General features: G+C 38.4%; 1 protein-coding gene and 1 long non-coding RNA gene across 3 annotated transcripts; one reads left to right on the top strand and one right to left on the bottom strand.

Annotated features, from left to right (window-relative positions):
- Nucleotides 1-5,789: 5,789 nt before the first annotated feature.
- Nucleotides 5,790-8,321, bottom strand: LOC135554096 (uncharacterized). The gene is made up of 4 exons (XR_010457653.1): nucleotides 8,223-8,321; nucleotides 7,999-8,078; nucleotides 5,963-6,059; nucleotides 5,790-5,851 (listed from the first exon to the last, which is right to left on the bottom strand). It is a non-coding gene; the product is annotated as an uncharacterized LOC135554096 (long non-coding RNA).
- A 2,195-nt stretch (nucleotides 8,322-10,516) lies between these two features.
- Nucleotides 10,517-16,017, top strand: LOC135554095 (ubiquitin domain-containing protein UBFD1-like). Of its 2 annotated transcripts, none has more exons than XM_064986151.1 (7): nucleotides 10,517-10,619; nucleotides 11,383-11,670; nucleotides 14,082-14,290; nucleotides 14,420-14,485; nucleotides 15,222-15,327; nucleotides 15,416-15,498; nucleotides 15,652-16,017. In XM_064986151.1, the coding sequence occupies exons 1-7, from the start codon at nucleotides 10,604-10,606 to the stop codon at nucleotides 15,760-15,762; spliced, it is 879 nt and encodes a 292-aa protein (XP_064842223.1). In that variant the 5' UTR covers nucleotides 10,517-10,603; the 3' UTR covers nucleotides 15,763-16,017. The 2 variants fall into 2 exon arrangements, with proteins under 2 accessions (XP_064842223.1, XP_064842224.1); XM_064986152.1 differs by having other exon boundaries at nucleotides 10,588-10,623.
- The last annotated feature ends 5,011 nt before the right edge of the window (nucleotides 16,018-21,028 follow it).

Raw genomic sequence — 21,028 nt, 5'->3', positions numbered from 1 at the left:
TACGCTTCCTGGCTGATGTTTTGGTCACTTTTGAATGCTGGCGGTGCTTTCACTCTAGTGGTAGCATGAGACGGAGTCTACAACCCACACAAGTGGCTCAGGTTGTGCAGCTCATCCAGGATGGCACATCAATGCGAGCTGTGGCAAGAAGGTTTGCTGTGTCTGTCAGCGTAGCGTCCAGAGCATGGAGGCACTATCAGGAGACAGGCCAGTACATCAGGAGACGTGGAGGAGGCCGTAGAAGGGCAACAACCCAGCAGCAGGACCGCTACCTCCGCCTTTGTGAAAGCAGGAGCAGGAGGAGCACTGCCAGAGCCCTGCAAAATGACCTCTAGCAGGCCACAAATGTGCATGTGTCTGCTCAAATGGTCAGAAACAGACTCCATGAGGGTGGTATGAGGGCCTGACGTCCACAGGTGGGAGTTGTGCTTACAGCCCAACACCGTGCAGGACGTTTGGCATTTGCCAGAGAACACCAAGATTGGCAAATTCGCCACTGGCGCCCTGTGCTCTTCACAGATGAAAGCAGGTTCACACTGAGCACGTGACAGACGTGACAGAGTCTGGAGACGCCGTGGAGAACGTTCTGCCGCCTGCAACCACCTCCAGCATGACCGGTTTGGCGGTGGGTCAGTCATGGTGTGGGGTGGCATTTCTTTGGGGGGGCCGCACCATATGCTGGTGCGGTTGGCCCTGGGTTCCTCCTAATGCAAGACAATGCTAGACCTCATGTGGCTGGAGTGTGTCAGCAGTTCCTGCAAGAGGAAGGCATTGATGCTATGGACTGGCCCGCCCGTTCCCCAGACCTGAATCCAATTGAGCACATCTGGGACATCATGTCTCGCTCCATCCACCAACGCTACGTTGCACCACAGACTATCCAGGAGTTGGCGGATGCTTTAGTCCAGGTTTGGGAGGAGATCCCTCAGGAGACCATCCGCCACCTCACCAGGAGCATGCCCAGGCGTTCAGGGAGGTCATACAGGCACGTGGAGGCCACACACACTACTGAGCCTCATTTTGACTTATTTTAAGGACATTACATCAAAGTTGGATCAGCTTGTAGTGTGGTTTTCCACTTTAATTTTGAGTGTGACTCCAAATCCAGACCTCCATGGGTTGATAAATTTGATTTCCATTGATCATTTTTGTGTGATTTTGTTGTCAGCACATTCAACTATGTAAAGAAAAAAGTATTTAATAAGAATATTTCATTCATTCAGATCTAGGATGTGTTATTTTAGTGTTCCCTTTAATTTTTTGAGCAGTGTATATATATTTTTTCAAGTTTACAATAGACATTTGCTTTATTTATAACAAATACAAATCACCAAAACATTAACAGGCACTTAGTATGTATGACTGACAACATATTGATATGTAAAATATAAAAAATGGAAGTAAAAAGATACCATAAATGTTAATGCATATGGATGTATTTTTTAACTACTCTACTACATGCTATGGGCACTGAAAATAAGTTGTACAGTAATTGTATTATTACAAGGCAATTTTGGTTTTTTAAAATCACTGGATAGCTCTTGTAAGCTTTGGCATGGTGGATGTGGAGAATTGTCATAGATTGGGTTTGAACAATTTTGTCTGTCTATACACATTTCAACACAGCATTAAATTGGCAGCTATACATCAATATCTTTTCCCATACATAGCTAGCATTGTCACTAATAACATATTTTCTCAAACTGTAAGGTCATTTGATAAGTCTCAATATTAACATTTCTTCTGTTTCGCATCTTAAATTCTAACAAACATCTAAAAACAATTCCATCAAGTTATGAAATGTATGACGTATTATAACACTAGCGCAGAATTGAATTTTAAACAATGACACTATCTTAAATAACAACCCTGAGAGCAATGCATAAAGACAGCTAATACATCAGGTGAGTGGTTACGACTTATGCTACACATACACAATCCGATTGGAAAAGTAAAAAAATGACATTTAATCATGATATATTTAGTGTGTTGTGCAAGATGAGTTATAGCTAAGACATTGAAGGTGCAAAGTATTTTTCCTGTTAAAAAAAACCAGAAATGTAAGTCTGACATACATGACTGTGCCAGTGTTGAAATGATAGTCTTGTTGTAGGTCTACAGAAAAGATCTGTATTCTTTCCACCATGAAGAAGCAGAGTGTTCCAGTGAAACCCAGGGTGACCATAATGAGCAGTTGCCATGTCAACAGCAAGTAGCCACCGTAGAAGAAGGCAACTGCTGCAAAAATGGACTGGCAAAGGAAAGAAGAAAATAAAAACTTGTTGAAAGTAATACAAAGAGTTGACTTTGTGTTACTTCTCTGTCACAGTAATGTATGAATTGTATCTTAGATTGTGAGTTCTTACAGAATTCTAATGTAATAAACTAATGCATGTTGGTGTGGCTAAATAGACCGACACAAGAAGGCCTTCAATCGTCCTTCCCTCTAGTTATTCTTACAGTATAACCACACAAGGGATACACTACGGGTCAAAAGTTTTAGAAACCCTACTCATTCAAGGGTTTATCTTTATTTTTACTGTTTTATATATTGTAGAATAATAGTGAAGACATCAAAACTATGAAAGAACACATATGGAATCTTGTAGTTACCAAAAAAATGTTAAACAAATCTAAATATATTTTATATATGAGATTCTTCAAATAGCCACCCTTTTCCTTGATGACAGCTTTGCACACTCTTGGCATTCTCTCAACCAGCTCACATGGAATAGTTTTCCAACAGTCTTGAAGGAGTTCCCACATATGCTGAGAGCTTGTTGGCTGCTTTTCCTTCACTCTGCGGGTTGGCCATCTGAATTGGATTGAGGTCAGGGGACTGTGGAGGTCAGGTCATCTGATGTAGCACTCCATCACTCTCCTTTTTGGTAGACTAGCACTTACACAGCCTGGAGATGTGTTGGGTCATTGTCCTGTTGAAAAACCAATGACAGTCCCACTAAGCCCAAACCAGATGGGATGGCGTACTGCTGCGTACTGCTGCAGAATGCTGTGGTAGACATGCTGGTTAAGTGTACCTTGAATTCTAAATAAATCACAGACAGTGTCACCAGCAAAGCACCCCCACACCATAACACTTTCTCATCCATACTTTACAATGGGAAATACACATGTGGAGATCATGTGGAGATGTTGGAACCAAAGGACACATTTCCACCGGTCTAATGTCCATTGCTCATGTTTCTTGGCCCAATCAAGTCTCTTCTTCTTATTGGTGTCCATTAGTAGTGGTTTATTTGCAGCAATTCGACCATGAAGGCCTGATTCACTCAGTCTCCTCTGAACTGTTGATGCTGAGGTGTCTGTTACTTGTACTCTGTGAAGAATTGATTTGGGCTGCCATTTCTGAGGCTGGTAACTCTAATGAAATTATCCTCTGCAAAAGAGGTAACTCTGGGTCTTCCATTCCTGTGGCGGTCCTCATGAGAGCCAGTTTCATCATAGCACTTGATGGTTTTTGCAACTGCAGTTTAAGCAACTTTCAAAGTACTTGAAATGTTCCATATTGACTGAACTTCATGTCTTCAAATAATGATGGACAGTCGTTTCTCTTTTGAGCTGTTCTTGCCATAATATGGACTTGGGTCTTTTTTACTTTTTATTTATAAAAAATGTATTTCACCTTTATTTAACTTGGTTGAGAACAAGTTCACAGAACAAGTTATCTTTTACCAAATAGGGCTATCTTCTGTATACCCCCTTACCTTGTCACAACACAATTGATTGGCCCAAACACATTAAGGAAATCAATTCCACACATAACTTTTAAGAAGGCAAACCTGTTAATTGAAATGCATTCCAGGTGACTACCTTATGAAGCTGGTTTAGGGAATGCTAAGTGTGTGCAAAACTGTCATTGCAAAGGATGGCTATTTGAAGAATCTCAAATATGAAATATATATTTTCATTTGTTTCACACTTTTTTGGTTACTACATGATTCCATTTGTGTTATTTCATAGTTTTGATGTCTTCACTATTATTCTACAATGTGGAAAATAGTAAAAATAAAGAAAAAACCCTTGAATGAGAAGTTGTTCTAAAACTTTTGACCGGTAGTGTACATCAGCCTACGTATACCTAAACATCCATAAGTTATTAATTAACTAAACTGCAACGAACTACACCCAGCTCACCAAAGAATCAGTTGCTGGTACACATGTTTTAGTAAACGATCAGCTGTATCAAACTTTCTCGGGGGTTGCCTGGATGAATTTGAAGATGGCAAAAGCAGGCGCGCTTTGCTCAGCATAAACACGCCCCAAGATGCTGTACAGTTGAGTATTGAAACAGCTGTCACCGAGTCCAAGCAGGAAACTACACAGCAATGCGATGGAGATACTAGGAAACAGATAGGAGACGCTCAACTGTGAGGGGGTGACAACAGGTCGTTTTCAACTGACATGATTTCTGATTAATATTAAAACAATATACAGCCCTGCTTTTATTTTTTATTTTTTAAATATTAAAACAATACCTTGGTGTCAGATATGGCTTGTTCAGTGTGCTCGTTTTTAAAACCACAGGGGCATCATCTGGGATGTTGAGGTAGATCAGTAGAAAGCGACAAAATGGACGACCATCCCCAGGAAGACCACAGATGTCCGTCTGAAGCGGTTATTCTTACATACTAGTCCAAAGACGCCTCCACCTGACAAATCACATCAGATTACTGTCAAACTAGTTCCTTGTTAGATTGTAACACCAACATAAGAGTGATGGGTAAACATTACACTGGGCAACACAAACCTACCAACTATCTCTCCAATCCCCACCACGATTCCGGAGATCCCAATCAAGCCTTTAGCTGCCACTCCAAACTCTGTTGTTGCCCCGATACATGTCCCATACACACCACTGTAGAAAGATAGCTCCAGACCTACGATGACAACACACTGGTAAAAACACTATTCCTCTGAGGGAAATGTCTGGACTTTTGGTTGTGCAGTACAATCTACTTAACACTGTATGCCATGCAACAGCTCAGGAGCAATATGGTTTTGGTTTTGAGCAGTTGCAGGATTGTCTCTGAAGAGAAGGAGACACACAAGGAATGACGTTGGATGACTAACAGGATAGTAAACGGTGAAACACCATAAACCAGGTAACAGAGGTGTCCTTTAACCAAAATAAATTGTTTAGTGATGGATTGTATAATAACAAATGTGCCTGTGATGCTACATTAACTTAATGAATTCTGACTTTGCATCTTGTACTGCAGAGTTGGCTCTTTGCTTATACCTGCCAAACATTAAGATGGAAAATGATCAAATTAGCAAGACAAATACATTATTTATTTTCAATACTGTGATATTCAAATTCATAGCAGAATGAATAAGCACCATTTAAACAGAAAACCAACGCAGTGCCTTGGATTCCCATTTGAATAAGGGTACAGTGAGAGAGTACTGTCAATTAATTAGGAAACTAACATTGTGCGAGATGAGAGCAAAGGCTGGCCTTCCTCCTCATTGAGCATCTCCTCCTCATTTGGAAGAGTCTTTCTCAGAGCCAGGAAGCTGAGTGTTCCCAGCACTGAGGTAACCAGAAGACCTATAAAGATAGTATTTCTGCTCCTATCTGAGAGGGACATCAAGAACAAAGGAAACAGTGTCAAACAGAGAACACACACCATTACTAAGTAGGGCAACAATATTGGAAGGACATATGAGTCATATCCTAAATGAAAACAAAAATGCAATTGCAAGTTTTCATTAATCTTAGCTCTATTTTCTCTATATTTTCCCATTGGATGAGCTTCACATGCACATACCTGATATTTCTATCCTTCCATTCCAATCAAAATAAATGTACAGATTGCCAAATAACATGCTGAAAAAGAAAACAATGTGTTGCAATTACACATTCTGCTCTAGGCCACCAAATAATGGAAATAACTGCCATTAGTATATAGCCTACCATTAATATATGCCATTAATATACCTGCACTGTAAAAGGGCCCAAAACATCCCTGTGTTCCTATTGATGGTGGAAGCATCAGAGTTCTCCACAAGGAAGTGTCCTTGGGCTGTCCAAAGCACTGATGAAAGGGATACAAAGAGTGCGTGAGAGATGCTGATTAGGAACTGCAGATGTAATGAATAGAGATGGTTGCTATTTAATGACATTTGAATAGATCAAAATGCATTATCGGGGAACAATTCAGGGAAAATGTGTACATTTTATTTAGAACAAACTAACATTATCGAACAATTCGTTTCATCTGCCCTAAGAATTCTCATTTAGCTCTCCCATTTGTAAAATATTTGCTTTGCTTGCAATCAGAGATAATGAACATAACCCAAGCATTTCCCTTTTATGTAAATCATTAACAAGCTCCATTTCAGACTTCATAACCATGGTAACCTTTGTCCAATGCTCAACAACTGACAAGACAGACTCGATACTCTTTACCATGCATACAGGACATATGATCCTTCTTGATTTGATCTTCCGTACCCATATTGATAACTGTTTATAATACTGTGTAATTACTATGGCATTTGATCTACTTACAAATCATTATTCCAACAGCAAAAAAATGGGTTAACTCGGTTTACAAATTTGTTAGGAAAGAATAGCATGCGTAAGAGAATAGCAAACTCCAGAGGCATGTAGAGAATTTTGGATTGGATTAGGCATATGCACAGAGGTGAAACATACACTACGTGACCAAAAGTATGTGGACACCTTCTCGTTGAACATTTCATTCCAAAATCATGGGCATTAACACAGAGTTGGTCCTTCCTTTGCTACTATAACAGCCTCCACTCATCTGGGAAGGCTTTCCACTAGATGTTGAGACATTGCTGCGGGGACTTACTTCCATTCAGCCACAAGAGCATTAGTGAGGTTGGCGCGATTAGGCCTGGCTAACAGTCAGCATTCCAATTCCTTCCAAAGGTGTTCGTTGCGGTTGAGGTCAGGGCTCTGTGCAGGCCAGTCAAGTTCTTCCACACCGATCTCAACAAACAATTTCTGTATGGACCTCGCTTTGTGCACAGAGGCATTGTCATGCTGAATTAGGAAAGTACCTTCCCCAAACTGTTGCCACAAAGTTGGAAGCACAGAATTGTCTAGAATGTAATTGTATGATGTAGCGTTACGATTTCTCTTCAAGTAAAAAAAACAGCCCCAGACCATTATTACTCCTCCACCAAACTTTGCACTATGCATTCGGGCAGGTAGTTCTCCCGGCATCCGCCAAACCCAGATTCGTCCGTAAGACTGACATATGGTGATGCGTGATTAATCACTCCAGAGAACTATTTTCCACTGCTCCAGAGTCCAATGGCAGTGAGCTTTACACCACTCCAGTCGACACTTGGCATTGCACATGGTGATCTTAGGCTTGTGTGCAGCTGATTGGCCATGGAAACCCATTTCATGAAGCTCCTGAAAGAACAGTTCTTGTGCTGATGTTGCTGCCAGAGTTTGGAACTCTGTCGTGAGTGTTGCAAGCAAGGATGATTTTTACACACTACATGCTTCAGCACTCGGCAGTCCCATTCCGTGAGCTTGTGTGCCCTCCCACTTCGCGCCTGAGCCATTGTTTCTCCTAGACGTTTTCACTTCACAATAACAGCACTTACAGGGCAGAAATTTGAAGAACTAACTTGTTGGAAAGGTGGCATCCTTTGACGGTGCCACGTTGAATGTCACTGAGCTCTTTAGTAATGTGATTCTATTGACAATGTTTGTCTATGGAGACTGCATGGCTGTGTGCTCGATTTTATACACTTTTCAGCAACGGTTGTGGCTGAAATAGACAGATCTACTCATTTGAAGGGGTTTCCACATACAAGTCCTTTGTATATATAGTGTCTATGACTTTATACCAAACTGTCATGTAAATCATGAGAGTTCAATGTAAAAACATATTTGTACCAATATGTAATAATGTGAATGATTCTGGAGTCGGGGAATGTTAACCAGATGCCAGGGGGAACAAAGGAGAGATCCCATGAAACCGGACTTACTGGCTGCTCCTATGCCGATTAGTACTGAGGTGAAGTAAAAGGACCATGTTGATGGGGTGAGGAATACAGCTACGTAACCACTATGGAAAAGAATGGAACCATAACAAACAGCCATGACCTTGCTATAACTACTTCAGACAGAAATATCAACTACTGATCTACAAATAGAAAATGAATGGGGGGGGGGGGGGGGGGGTAATTCCTTTAGAATTCTTGATACTCACCTGTAAAGAATTCCACTGAAAAACATTGTAAACTGTGGTCCAATTATTGCAACAACAGTTGGAGCTAACAAATTTGAAAATGAAAAAAATCCATAGATGATACCAAGGCTGTTGTACAAAGACATAAAGAAAACAGTACAGTAGGAAAAGGTTTAGTGTCTGGTATAAGGGTCAATGATTCTGAAAGACGCACCTTATCTCCCCCACTCCTTTCGCTGGGATAATGTGGTTTTCAAATATTTAGCCTATGGTAACACCATCCAACTCACCTGTGATAACCACTTCCAGTGAAGGTATCATTGTCCAGGCTTTTAACTATGGTTTGCTATAAAAGATAGATATTAATGTGAGCATATGAACACAGAAAATATGTTCTCAAATATTGCTGCCACTACTACCAATGTGCCCTGTGGATATTGACCTTTACATGTATTCATTTGAGTAATTCCTTTGGCATCTATTGACTGATGAAGAAATTGGAAACACAAGATGCGCCTGACCCAGGACTCCTCCAACAATGCACCACTGACAAGGCTGCTAAGGACATCATGTGAGCTGGAAGATGCACAGAAAATAAACTTGAAAATAGACTTGAAAAAAGCAAAGCATAACTGCAAAATGACAACAATTCCAATCAAATTTTATTGGTCGCATTCCCATATTTAGCAGATGTTATTGCGGGTGTAGCGAAATGCTTGCGTTCCTAGCTCCAGCAGTGCAGTAATATCTAAAAATTCACAACAATACACACAGATCTAAAAGTAAAAGAATGGAATTAAGAAATATATAAATATTGATGTACCATGAATGATAAACAATTATGACATGTCTAATGTAACCCGTTTTAAGATATCAAACAGCTACCAACTTTAGATATCAGTTATCAATGGGTAACTGCCCATTGTCTCAAGTTAATTGGACTATTTAGCAAACAAAACAACTGATCAGTCAATATATTACAAACATGTCAAATGACAACAGATATTATATTTCTGATAAATTAAGAGTATGTGGCCCACATGACATGTAATTTGAAGGGGAGAGGTCAAACAGCTGTCAATTTCAGATACATTAGCTAGCTCGGAAGTTGCTAGTATCTGAAATATTATTGAGTAGGCATGAATTTTCTCCAGTGATATTGACTCTAGCAAACAAAACAAATTACCAGTCAATATAGTTTGCATGGGTAACGACTTCAGCTAAGGTCACACAAGTGAAAGTGTGTTCTTTGACTTACAGTGCCTTGCGAAAGTATTCGGCCCCCTTGAACTTTGCGACCTTTTGCCACATTTCAGGCTTCAAACATAAAGATATAAAACTGTATTTTTTTGTGAAGAATCAACAACAAGTGGGACACAATCATGAAGTGGAACGACATTTATTGGATATTTCAAACTTTTTTAACAAATCAAAAACTGAAAAATTGGGCGTGCAAAATTATTCAGCCCCTTAAGTTAATACTTTGTAGCGCCACCTTTTGCTGCGATTACAGCTGTAAGTCGCTTGGGGTATGTCTCTATCAGTTTTGCACATCGAGAGACTGAAATTTTTTCCCATTCCTCCTTGCAAAACAGCTCGAGCTCAGTGAGGTTGGATGGAGAGCATTTGTGAACAGCAGTTCAGTTCTTTCCACAGATTCTCGATTGGATTCAGGTCTGGACTTTGACTTTGCCATTCTAACACCTGGATATGTTTATTTTTGAACCATTCCATTGTAGATTTTTGCTTTATGTTTGAAGCCTGAAATGTGGCAAAAGGTCGCAAAGTTCAAGGGGGCCGAATACTTTCGCAAGGCACTGTACTTCAATGTTTCCAAAAGGTGGTGAAAGCAGTGAAAATGAACAGAAATCCTAGTCCCAGATTGACAACGATGTAAATCCTGAGGTCTGCCATGATTATATTATTCTTGCACCACCTCTTGGTAGATGTCCCAGGTCGCTACACAGTGCAATGAGATAAGATTATACCAACAGTTACACTTCTTGCGCCGACCAGACATTTCTAAGACAGCTAAGCAAATACAAAAAGCATAGGATATAGCTAGAGACCCCCACGCCTTTGATGGACAAGCACGTTTCGGCTACTCTTCTTCAAAAGTCCATATGGTAACTTTTCTTCCGCACGCTCTCTCTGTCAATAAGTTATCAGCACGAGCCAATTCAGCATAACCCTACCATTAGCACATTTGGTAGGTTTTTGTAGTTAGTAGGCTATGTATCTAATAGCTAGCTAGCGAAGTTTCTCGTGATGACTTTCATTAGAAACCAAGCATACAGTTGAGATTTATCAAACGCTTTACAGTCAATGGAAGCCCCGTAGGACCAATACACGTCAGCGCGTCCGTTTCCCAGCAGTCTCACTTCATATTGTACACAATCATCATGGCGACCCAGGATGGTAGGTATTGAAAAATATATAATGTTATGCTTTCCCACATATCTATGCGGTGCAATTTAGCCATTTTCAATTCATTAATTTAGGCATTTATTTGTATTTCTGGCGTTGGTGCAAATTCAACATGTCAATGGGATTTAAAAGCATATTTTCTTCATAATCCAATGTTCGCCCTGTTATCCTGGTCACTGGCTAGCTGCTAGCCAACCATATTTAGCTAGCTAACGTTAGCTCTTTCGATTTTGTTACATAGCCAAATAACTAGAGCTACTGTTACATAAGTTGTAATTTGATTCCAGAAACCTAGGGCAAATGTAATACTTGTAGCCAACACTATGTTATTTTGTAGCTATCAACATTAGCTATATTAGGCATTTATAAGCTAGCAAGTTATATTAAATAGCTAGCAAACTCTTATCTGACTGCAAATGTAGCTTGGATGTGTCAGCTAACTTAGCTAGCATGACTAGGTAGCTAGCAAGTTAGCGCTATTTGCAAATAAGCTTCAGTAGCTCGCTAACAGCCACGTGAGATGTCAGACTTAGCTAACGTGGCTAAACGACCCACAGAATATCAAATAGGTCAACCAGCCAGTTGCTTGCAGCTGCTTTGTCATAACAAACTAACTGCATGAAGCCATACTTGGTAGTTATTATTTGGCTGAGGATACTTAATGTGACAAACTATTCCCAGACATTGAGTTTTGACATACTCTATGGAGCTGAGAATTCTCAGCTAAGCTATGCCTTTCATAATCCTTTCATAGGAAGTGAAGAAGTCGTAATGGAAACTGAAGCCACGTTGAAAGAGCCACAACCACTGTGTGAAATTGTTGGCAAAGGGAATGCTGAAGTATTGGAATCTGTGTCTCGGACAGATAATGCCGGGGAAAGCTCTTCAACTCAGGACCCTACTGTCAGCAATGGAGATGACAGTGATGAAGGAAAGGAGATGGTGGATCTAAAGATTATTTGGAACAAGAATAAGTATGATCTCAAAATTCCTTTAGATGGCACTGGAGCCAAACTGAAAGAGCGAATCCATTCACTCACTGGTAAGTAGTTGTTTAGGCTTGCATACTAACTACTTGGATATGTTTAACAGTCACAGTTTTTTTGTGTTTTTTTTAAAGGGGTGGATCAGCTAAATATTGAGGAAAGAATATTGGTTCCATCAATGTAATTGTCTGCATCATTTCCAATCCCCCATATATTTTTTGGGTAATAATATATATCCATACACACATGCATACATATATACATACACATACCTATATAGACATACATACTTTTCTAAAGAATATACCTTTATTATTATTCCCCCGCAAACCCTACCACCGATCCCCCAATTGGAGTAAACTAATCAACACTTCTGCTTCTACCTTCAATTTATACATCTTAATACACATTTTACATTCACAGTCTATTTTACAATAGTTATTTTTTGTTTGTTTTTAGTCCTTCCTCTATTTCTGATGTCCATCCAGTTTGATTTCTATTTGTAACTGTGCTATTTCACAAACGTTCTGAACATATATGCATTTTACAGACCCTGTATGTTCTTCATGTATTATCTTGCTATTAGTCCCACCCTTCAGCTCCATTCAACCTTTCCCATCTATCTCTCAACATCATCCATTTTGGATTTCTATTTGCCATATATTTTTCAACTGTGCTGTGATGCTTCACAAACGACTTGAACCTTTCTATTCTCATAGCTTCTACACATTGTAAATTAAAAATAAACATTTTTGCTAAAATAATTACTATATTATTGATTGATTGACTATGGTTTTTCAAATCACCCAGTATTGCTGTCTGCCGCGTTAGTTCTAGGCAAATGTTGCAATTCTTCAGCCATTCCTGGACCTGTGACCAGAAACGAGCTACAAATGGACAATACCAAAATAAATGATCTAATGACTCTGCCTCCTCACAGCAGAATCTGCAGAGCTGGGAAGATTGTATCCCCCATATATATAACATTCTATTAGTTGCAAGGATTTTGTATAGAAATGTAAATTGAAAAATTTGAAGTTTTGCATCCGGCGTTTTGCATATCAATTCATAAACCATGTGCCATGGAATGGGTACATTGAAAATCTCTTCCCAACTATTTTGCAATTTATATGGCACAGCTGTCAGTTTTTTGGTCCTTAAATTAAATTGGTGTTTGTTTTTATTTATCACACTTTTCTTTAACAATTTATGTTCTTTAATACAGGGCCGACATACAAGTTTCTTACTTTTTTCCCCTTCTACTTGCTTCTTCCATTTTTGTGGTAATGCTGCAATTAATTGGGTGTAATTTTGGGTAGAGCAGACATTTCCATATGTCTGTGTTAGCTGCATGTGTGAAATAACTCCACCAGTCCTATTTATGATATCATCCACAAAAATTATACCTTTTTTTTTTTTTACATTTCTTTGAAAAATACTTTTTTTTATCAATAAGTGTATTTGAATTTAACCACAATATTTGTTGTATTATTTGTTCTGTCTTTTCAGGTGGATTAAACTGAAATTGCAACCAACTTTCTAAGGCTTGTTTAAAAAATAAAGATATTTTGGAGATTATTTCCTTTTCAAACAATCGAAAGTGGGCCGGTGTAATCTGAATAAAGGGAAAAAGGCCCTTCTTGAACATAGGATGAGACATTCGTACCAATTTATAGAGAACCCGTTTGGATTTAAGTATAACTTTTGTATGACTGATGCCTTTGGTGAGAGGTCTAATGCTTTAATATTTAATAATTTCTGCCCTCCGAATTCATATTCATTATATAAATAGACCCTTTTAATTTTATCTGGCTTGCCGTTCCAAAAAAAATGGAATATTTTATGTTCATATAATTTAAAAAGCAGGTCACTAGGTGTAGGCAAAACCATAAGCAAATAGGTAAACTGTGATATGACTAAAGAGTTAATCGGGGGGATTTTTCCACAAATAGACAGGTATTTTCCTTTCCATGGTAGCAAGATCTTATCTATTTTTGCTAACTTTCTATAAAAATGTATTGGAGTGAGATCATTTCTTTCTTTTGGGATTTGCATACAGAGTATGTCCACATCTCCGTCAGTCCATTTTATTGGTAAACTACATGGTAATGTAAAATTTGCAATTTTTTAGTGATCCAATACGTAATATTATGATTATCATAATTTGGTTTTAATCCAGAGAGAATAGCAAAAGTATCCAGATCCTCTATGAGGCCGTGGAGAGACTCTAATTGTGGTTTTAAAAGAAAACATGAATCATCAGCGTACAATGACACCTTAGTTTTTAAGCCACGGATTTCTAATCCCTTAATATTTTTGTTTGATCTAATCTTAACAGCTAACATTTCGATGGCAAGAATAAATAGATATGCCGATAGTGGACAACCTTGTTTTACTCCTCTAGACAGTCACAGTGTTGATTAATGTCTCTCAACCACCCTTTCTTTTTCTCTCTCTGTTTTAATAGGTCTTCCACCTGCTATGCAGAAAGTGATGTACAAAGGCCTGCTACCAGAAGATAAGACGCTACGTGAAATTAAAGTTACAAATGGTGCAAAAATAATGGTGGTTGGATCTACAATAAATGATGTACTAGCTGTAAATACTCCCAAAGAGGTTATTCAGCAGGAAGTTAAAGCTGAAGAAAACAAAAAGGAACCTTTGTGTCGGCAAAAAGTAGGACTTTTCAACGTCTTTTGAGTTCCATATTTTTAAATTAACAACTTTTTTGCCCAAGGTATAGTCACAGGTTATGATATTTTGTATTCAACTGTGAATTTAAAATAATAATGTATTGAATTTCAGCAACACAGAAAGGTGTTGGACAAAGGCAAACCAGAAGACATAATGCCATCTGTTAAAGGAACAAAGGTGAGTATTTTCAACAAAACCCGAATGATGGTTGGGAAAGTATGCTTTTAATGGTTGTTTTACACTGAGTATACCAAGCATTAGGAACACCTTCCTAATATTTTTGTAGCCCCCATCCCTTTGCCCCCATAACAGCCTCAATTCCTTGGGGAATGGACTCTCAAGGTGTCCACAGGGATGCTGGCCCATGTTGACTCCAATGATTCCCACAGTTGTGTCAAATTGGCTAGATGTCCTTTGGGTAGTGGAATATTCTTGATACACACGGGAAACTGAGTGTGAAAAAGCCAGCAGCGTTGCAGTTCTTTACACAATCCGGTGCTCCTGGCACCTACTACCATACCCCATTCAAAGGCACTTCAATCTTTTGTCTTGCCTGTTCACCCCCTGAATGGCACAGATACACAATACATTTCTCAATTGTCTCAAGGCATAACAATCCTTCTGTAACCTTTCCTCCCTTTCATCTACACTGAATTTAAGTGGATTTAACAAGTGACATCATTAAGGGATCTTAGCTTTCACCTGGATTCACCTGGTCATTCTGTCATGGAAAAAATCAGGTGTTCCTAATATTTTGTATACTCAGTGTATATTGCCCTGTTTATGTATTTTTCTCACAGATATTTCCACTGGAACATTGTATCACGTTCAGGAGCTTGGAGATGGTTCGTTGTGAATTACTTCCTTGTTCTTCCACTAATGACCAGCAAGTGATCTCTCATTTGTTACATAGGAACGCTTACCAACAGTGCCTTTAGCCGGAATGTACAACAAATCTGGTGGAAAAGTTCGTCTCACCTTCAAACTGGAACAAGATCAACTGTGGATTGGAACTAAAGGTGAGATGACCCCCTGGTTTGGTTGGATTGTGTATAAGGAAAAGGTGCTATGGCACTCACCCTTATCTGTGTATATTATCTCCTACAGAGAGAACAGAGAAAATCCCAATGGGCTCCATCAAACATGTGGTGACTGAACCCATTGAAGGCCATGAGGATTATCACATGATGGTAACACGTTTCCTTACTACAAACTGCACAAGCCAGAATGACAGTTGATGTAATGTATGTTTTTTTTCCATAAACACATACATTAATTTGTCAAAAGTAGATATCTTACTGTCATTTATTGTGCAATTAATTTTCTGTCATTCACTTTCCTAGGCGTTTCAGTTGGGTCCAACAGAAGCCTCTCAGTATTGGGTCTACTGGGTGCCAATTCAGTTTGTTGATGCAATCAAAGACACAGTCCTTGGAAAGTGGCAGTATTTCTAATGTGCCTCTATTATTGACATTGAAGAACTGTGATCTAGAACAGGAACATGTGAAAATGGGGATCTGGAGACAACAAGGAGTCCTAAGGAACTTAACATTGAAGCATATTAGAGAAGCAAACTGAAGGATGCCTAAGGACTAACCATATTATTTGGGGTTTCAAGTGCACTATGAGGCAGCATCATATTCCTCAGCCCAGTTCACCATTTTTTTGCGCAAACCCAAGGGAAAACAATAAAACTAAATGTACAGAGATTGCTGATGCATTTCTCAGTTATTCTTAAAGTAATAAAATATATTTAAGAAAAAAAACAAAAAAGCTGCAATAGTATGGTAGCCTATGTTTATTTATTCTATGGATCAACACAAGCAAACTTGCCAAAGTTGAATACGGTTTCTAATGGTCTCAATATATTGGTTTACCTGGAGTCATGATAAATGTTCATGTTAATAGAAATGATTGAAACATCTAATGGAATTTATGAAGATTCCCCCAGAAGAAATATATCACTATATAACTTAAAGTAGTAAGCGACTTACTCATGTAAGTTTTGATATTTACAATCATCATTTATAGCTGAGGGGGGATTTCTGTTTATTATTTAAGGGTGGGTGCTGTGGTATGGTGTGGAATAGTCTCACAGATGATTTAGAACATGTTTCTATTCAGCATCAGGCCAGACATTGAGCATTACTGCAATCCAGTGTCATGCTATCATGAGACCTCTGGCACATGCAAAGGGAACAAGTGTAATCACATGGTTTAGATCAGGGAGGGGGCCACAAAAAATCTGAACTCATGAGGGGCTGCAGTTGCTCGTGAGTCCCCCCCATCACCACATTAGCAGCCTCCCTCTTGACAGCGGCTATGTGATTTTGCTTTAGAGTTTATTTAGTACAATTCTACACATTTTGCAATAGGGTATAGAGAAAGTTTTGCTGTTTTAAAGCAAGTTTGCTTCAATTCTACACATTTTGTCATGTTTCAGAGAGAAGATCTTGCAATTATATAACACATTTGTATATAGTTCTACACATTTTGCCCTGGGGCAAAGAGGAAAAGTTGCTGTAATTTGACACATTTTGCCATAGGGTGGACAGAGGTAAATGTTTTTAAAATTATATCTGAGTAAGACTGACTAACAAAATCAATGGGGGCCTCCCGGACGGTAAATTGACCATGATTACTAAGTTTAGATACTGTAGCTGGCTACTAGACTAATTTAACAATCTAAAAATGTTTAACTGAAATGGGCTATGGGAGTGACTGTATCAGTGACTGACATAACAAGAGGAAAACTGCTAATGCTCAACCAAATTTTGAAATTGCACTTTGTGTATTCTACTATTCTAGCTTGCAACAGTAACTGAGACACCCACTGAATAAAAAATACATTTGATCCGAGGGCCCATCCCTGGGTTAGATGCACTATGCTGTTCCTACAGGAGAGGGCCACAATGTCACACTTTTACATTTCTTGTTCATAGTAATATCATCTGCCGTGGATATAATTTCTCAGAAATGCAAAGGCCTTAATGTATTTATATACAGATATGAACTAGTAACTGCAACGTTCATATACATTGCTTTATTTAATTTAAATTATTTAATAAGTATTCAAACACTAAAAAGCATACAAAGTCCAAGTTTGCTTTGCATTTGCCAATGTCCATACATATTTCCAAAGCCTAAAAATGTTTTGTTTTTTTTTATTTGCCAAAAATGTACAAACACTTTAAAAGCAAGTAACTGAAATAAGTTGTTTGGGACTGGCATTGTAGTGATATTAACTGGTTATACCTTTGCCAGTAATAAGGTTATCAACTGAGCAGATATTGAACTAAATGTCAATTAAACATCTAGCTTATAAGAACATATCAAGTGTTGTCTGGCATTAAAAAATATATATATATTGCAACCATCTCTTGGAGTTGTCAGAGAACCGTCAATTTAAACATCGACCTTGACATGCTTACAACTATGATGCTTATTAATATTATAATGGTTACAGTTGTTATAATAATACATCAGTTTCCAGTCTATGAATATAAAGTAATTTTTATCGACATGGCTAGAGAAAAACCTGACCCTTTAACCCAGGTGGCTCCAAGTTTCCAGTAAAGATCATCACCCTTTGGTATACTCTGTAATTTTAGTGACATTTTGCTGGCCTCAACTGGTTATTAGTCATCCTTGGTTGTATCTCCTCAGATCTTATTAATATAAAAAATGCACCTAAGTGGTCAACAAATGCAGTCCAGTAGTCTTACACATTTTCATAATAATGGTTAGATCTGATTGCGCAAACAGCCCTCTCTTGTCAGTATATCTGTGACATCATACACCCTTGTTTAATGGCTCTTTCAAACTACCAAACATTGTAATGTAGAATCTCTGAAAAATGGTCAATGATGTTTTGTTATATTAGCTATACAGTAGTGAATAAATAATACTGAAAAATATATAAACGCAACATGCAACAATTTCAAAGATTTTACTGAGTTACATACAGGTCATATATTGAAATAAATTCATAGATTTCACATGACTGGGGAATACAGATATGCATCTGTTGGATACCTTAAAGGCATGACTAAGGGCCTCAGGATCTCGTCACAGTATCTCTGTGCATTCAAATTGCCATCAATAGAATGAAATTTTGTTTGTTGTCTGTAGCTTGTGCCTGCCCATACCATAACCCCACCATCACCATGGGGCACTCTGTTCCCAACATTGACATCCGCAAACCGCTCGCCAACACGACACCATACACATTGTCTGCAGTTCTGAGGCCGGTTGGATGTATTGCAAAATTCTCTAAAACAATGTTGGAGGCGTCTTATGGTAGAGAAATGAACATACAATTCTCTGGCAACAGCTCTGGTAGACATTTCTGCAGTCAGCATGCCAATTGCACCCTCCCTCAAGACGTGTGGCATTGTGCTGTGTGACAAAACTGCACATTTTACAGTGGGTTTTTAATGGCCCCAGCACAAGGTGCACTTATGTAATGATCCTGCTGTTTAAACAGCTTCTTGATATGCCACACCTGTCAGGTGGATTGATTATCCTGTCAACAGAGAAATGCTTACTAACAGGGATGTAAACAAATAAATGCACAACATTTGAGAGAAATAATCTTTTTGTGTGTATGGAACATTTCGGAGATCTTTTATTTCAGCCCATGAAACATGGGACCAACACTTTACATGTTGCGCTTATATTTTTGTTCAGTGTAGTTTAAAAAAATGGCCCCTAACCACTACAGGCAGCAGTGTTAGCAGCACTTATACGACAGTAAATTGTCGCCTAACTAGTGTGTACCATAATCCATTATCAACAGTCTCCCTCATATAAAGTTCCAGAGCTCAAACAAAAGGTAGATATGAGTGTTGGACATAATTCTTTTTACAGGCCAAAGAGTACCATCCAATATACCACGTACAAACCTCATATGTTGCCTAAGTGAGAGACTGTACCAGGTTTTTGTAAATGTGTTATGAGGAAAAAGCTAAAACAATATTGAGCATGTTGATTTTCCTCAGGTAAACCAATATTTTTTTTTTACAAAGGAAATGTACTTCTGTTTATGTGATTCATTTATGGTTACTACTTAAAGTATGTTGATTGAGCTTCACTGCTTGAAATGTAAAGGAATAAAAATGATAATTGTTTACATTTATGATGATGTTTTGTAATTCTTAGTATAAAAATGGTCTAAGTGGGATGCCATAGGCTAGGGGCATTTCTAATGCCATGTCCTCTAGAGATCATGCACACTAAAAGGTGATCAAATCAGTAGTTAAAAAAGTTTATTGTAAGACTTTCACCACAAAGATACGCTTGTTCAGGTTCATTCGAGACAGTAGAGCAGTGGACTTTTAACAGGTAACGTCCAGACATAAAATGTTAAAAAGTTTAACATTAAATGCAACGTCTTTTATAACACGTGTTTTTGTTTGTCACTGGTTTCCACCCTAAAGAAGAATGTTGTTACAGGATGAGGTCGGGTCAGGAAGTGACCTCATGAAACCTTTCAATCTCGTTACCTGACAGGACACACCCTTGTTTCATTTTCTTAACCAAAAATAATGAAGATTTGGTTTGATGATATGATCGACTACTGTAGCTCTACATCTGGCTTGACCAGTTTGAAAGGCACTATTGTAGCCCAAATGGAAAGCTCGTGTTTATTTTACATCACTCTTATCAGACCACATACTTTTCACATGATAAATGGAAACCAGCCAGCCCAATGTCTGTTTTGTATATAACTATGTTTCAGCATGAGTTGTTTTTTTACCATGGCACATTTTATTATGGAGACTGCACATACTCAATGATAGTTACAGTATCATAGAAAATATCCACCCTTCTTGCACAGTTGTCACATGTTCAGTGGCTTACAGCCTGGGCTTTCAATGCATTTCAATCATGTACATTTCCCACGGAACCACTCAACCTAGAAATTATTGAAAATGTGTTGTTTTTTTAAACACGCTTGCATGGTTGTGGTTCATTCAGATTTTTACTTAATCATCACATTCACTAGTCTCATTACAATTTGTAAATGTTTTTTTGTGTGTTTAATTTAATTAATTAATCTTTATCGTTTCGTTTATTGTTTCTAAGGAGACAGTAATGCATAACAACTATTTTGTTTGCATGACCTTAACTATCAGTGAGACAGTCTTGCATTTCTCATGAAGATTGTTATGAGATTATCACAATGTCCTAGACCTACACCAAGTAGCATGACCTCTCCTCCTAGATGCACATTTTCTGATAGCTTCATCAGAGACACGTTACCTAACCGACTTTTTGTCTAAGGACGTAATCCTTCTGAACCCACAAACATACAACAGTAGCCTATTGTATTTTGTGAATGTTTGTGAATGTTGTTTTGGAACTGCCACCTTGACAGAATACACTTTTACTAATGTCTAGGTCCCTAAACTGATGTGTTGCGCATAACTTGAAATTCCAACAGTTAAAAACATTGGAAGATGTTTGAAGCACGATATTGTGTAACCAAAGCATGTCCTATTCATGCTCCATTGGTCCTAAATCATGTTCTCTGGTACATGTTCTCACAACCTGCATGGTGTTGTTCATAGTTTTATTCTTGTGTGACGTTCACAACCTGCATGGTGTTGTTCATAGTTTTATAAAGTACAAGAACTTGGTAATCTGTAATCGCTTACTTAACAATCCTCATACAAATAGGGTCTTGCAATGCATTGTTTTCTCTCACCAAGGAGAATG

Source organism: Oncorhynchus masou, chromosome 14 (assembly GCF_036934945.1).
Source record: "Oncorhynchus masou masou isolate Uvic2021 chromosome 14, UVic_Omas_1.1, whole genome shotgun sequence".
In the NCBI taxonomy this organism is placed as follows: Eukaryota; Metazoa; Chordata; class Actinopteri; order Salmoniformes; family Salmonidae; genus Oncorhynchus; species Oncorhynchus masou.
The sequence above is the reverse complement of the archived record's forward strand: the minus strand, read 5'-3'. Positions and strand labels throughout refer to the sequence as shown.

Excerpts from the sequence above, each read along its gene's own strand:
- LOC135554095 (XM_064986151.1), top strand. Across the intron at positions 14,291-14,419 it reads AACCTTTGTGTCGGCAAAAA|CAACACAGAAAGGTGTTGGA; the intron begins GTAGGACTTTTC and ends ATTGAATTTCAG. Across the intron at positions 14,486-15,221 it reads CATCTGTTAAAGGAACAAAG|GAACGCTTACCAACAGTGCC; the intron begins GTGAGTATTTTC and ends TTTGTTACATAG.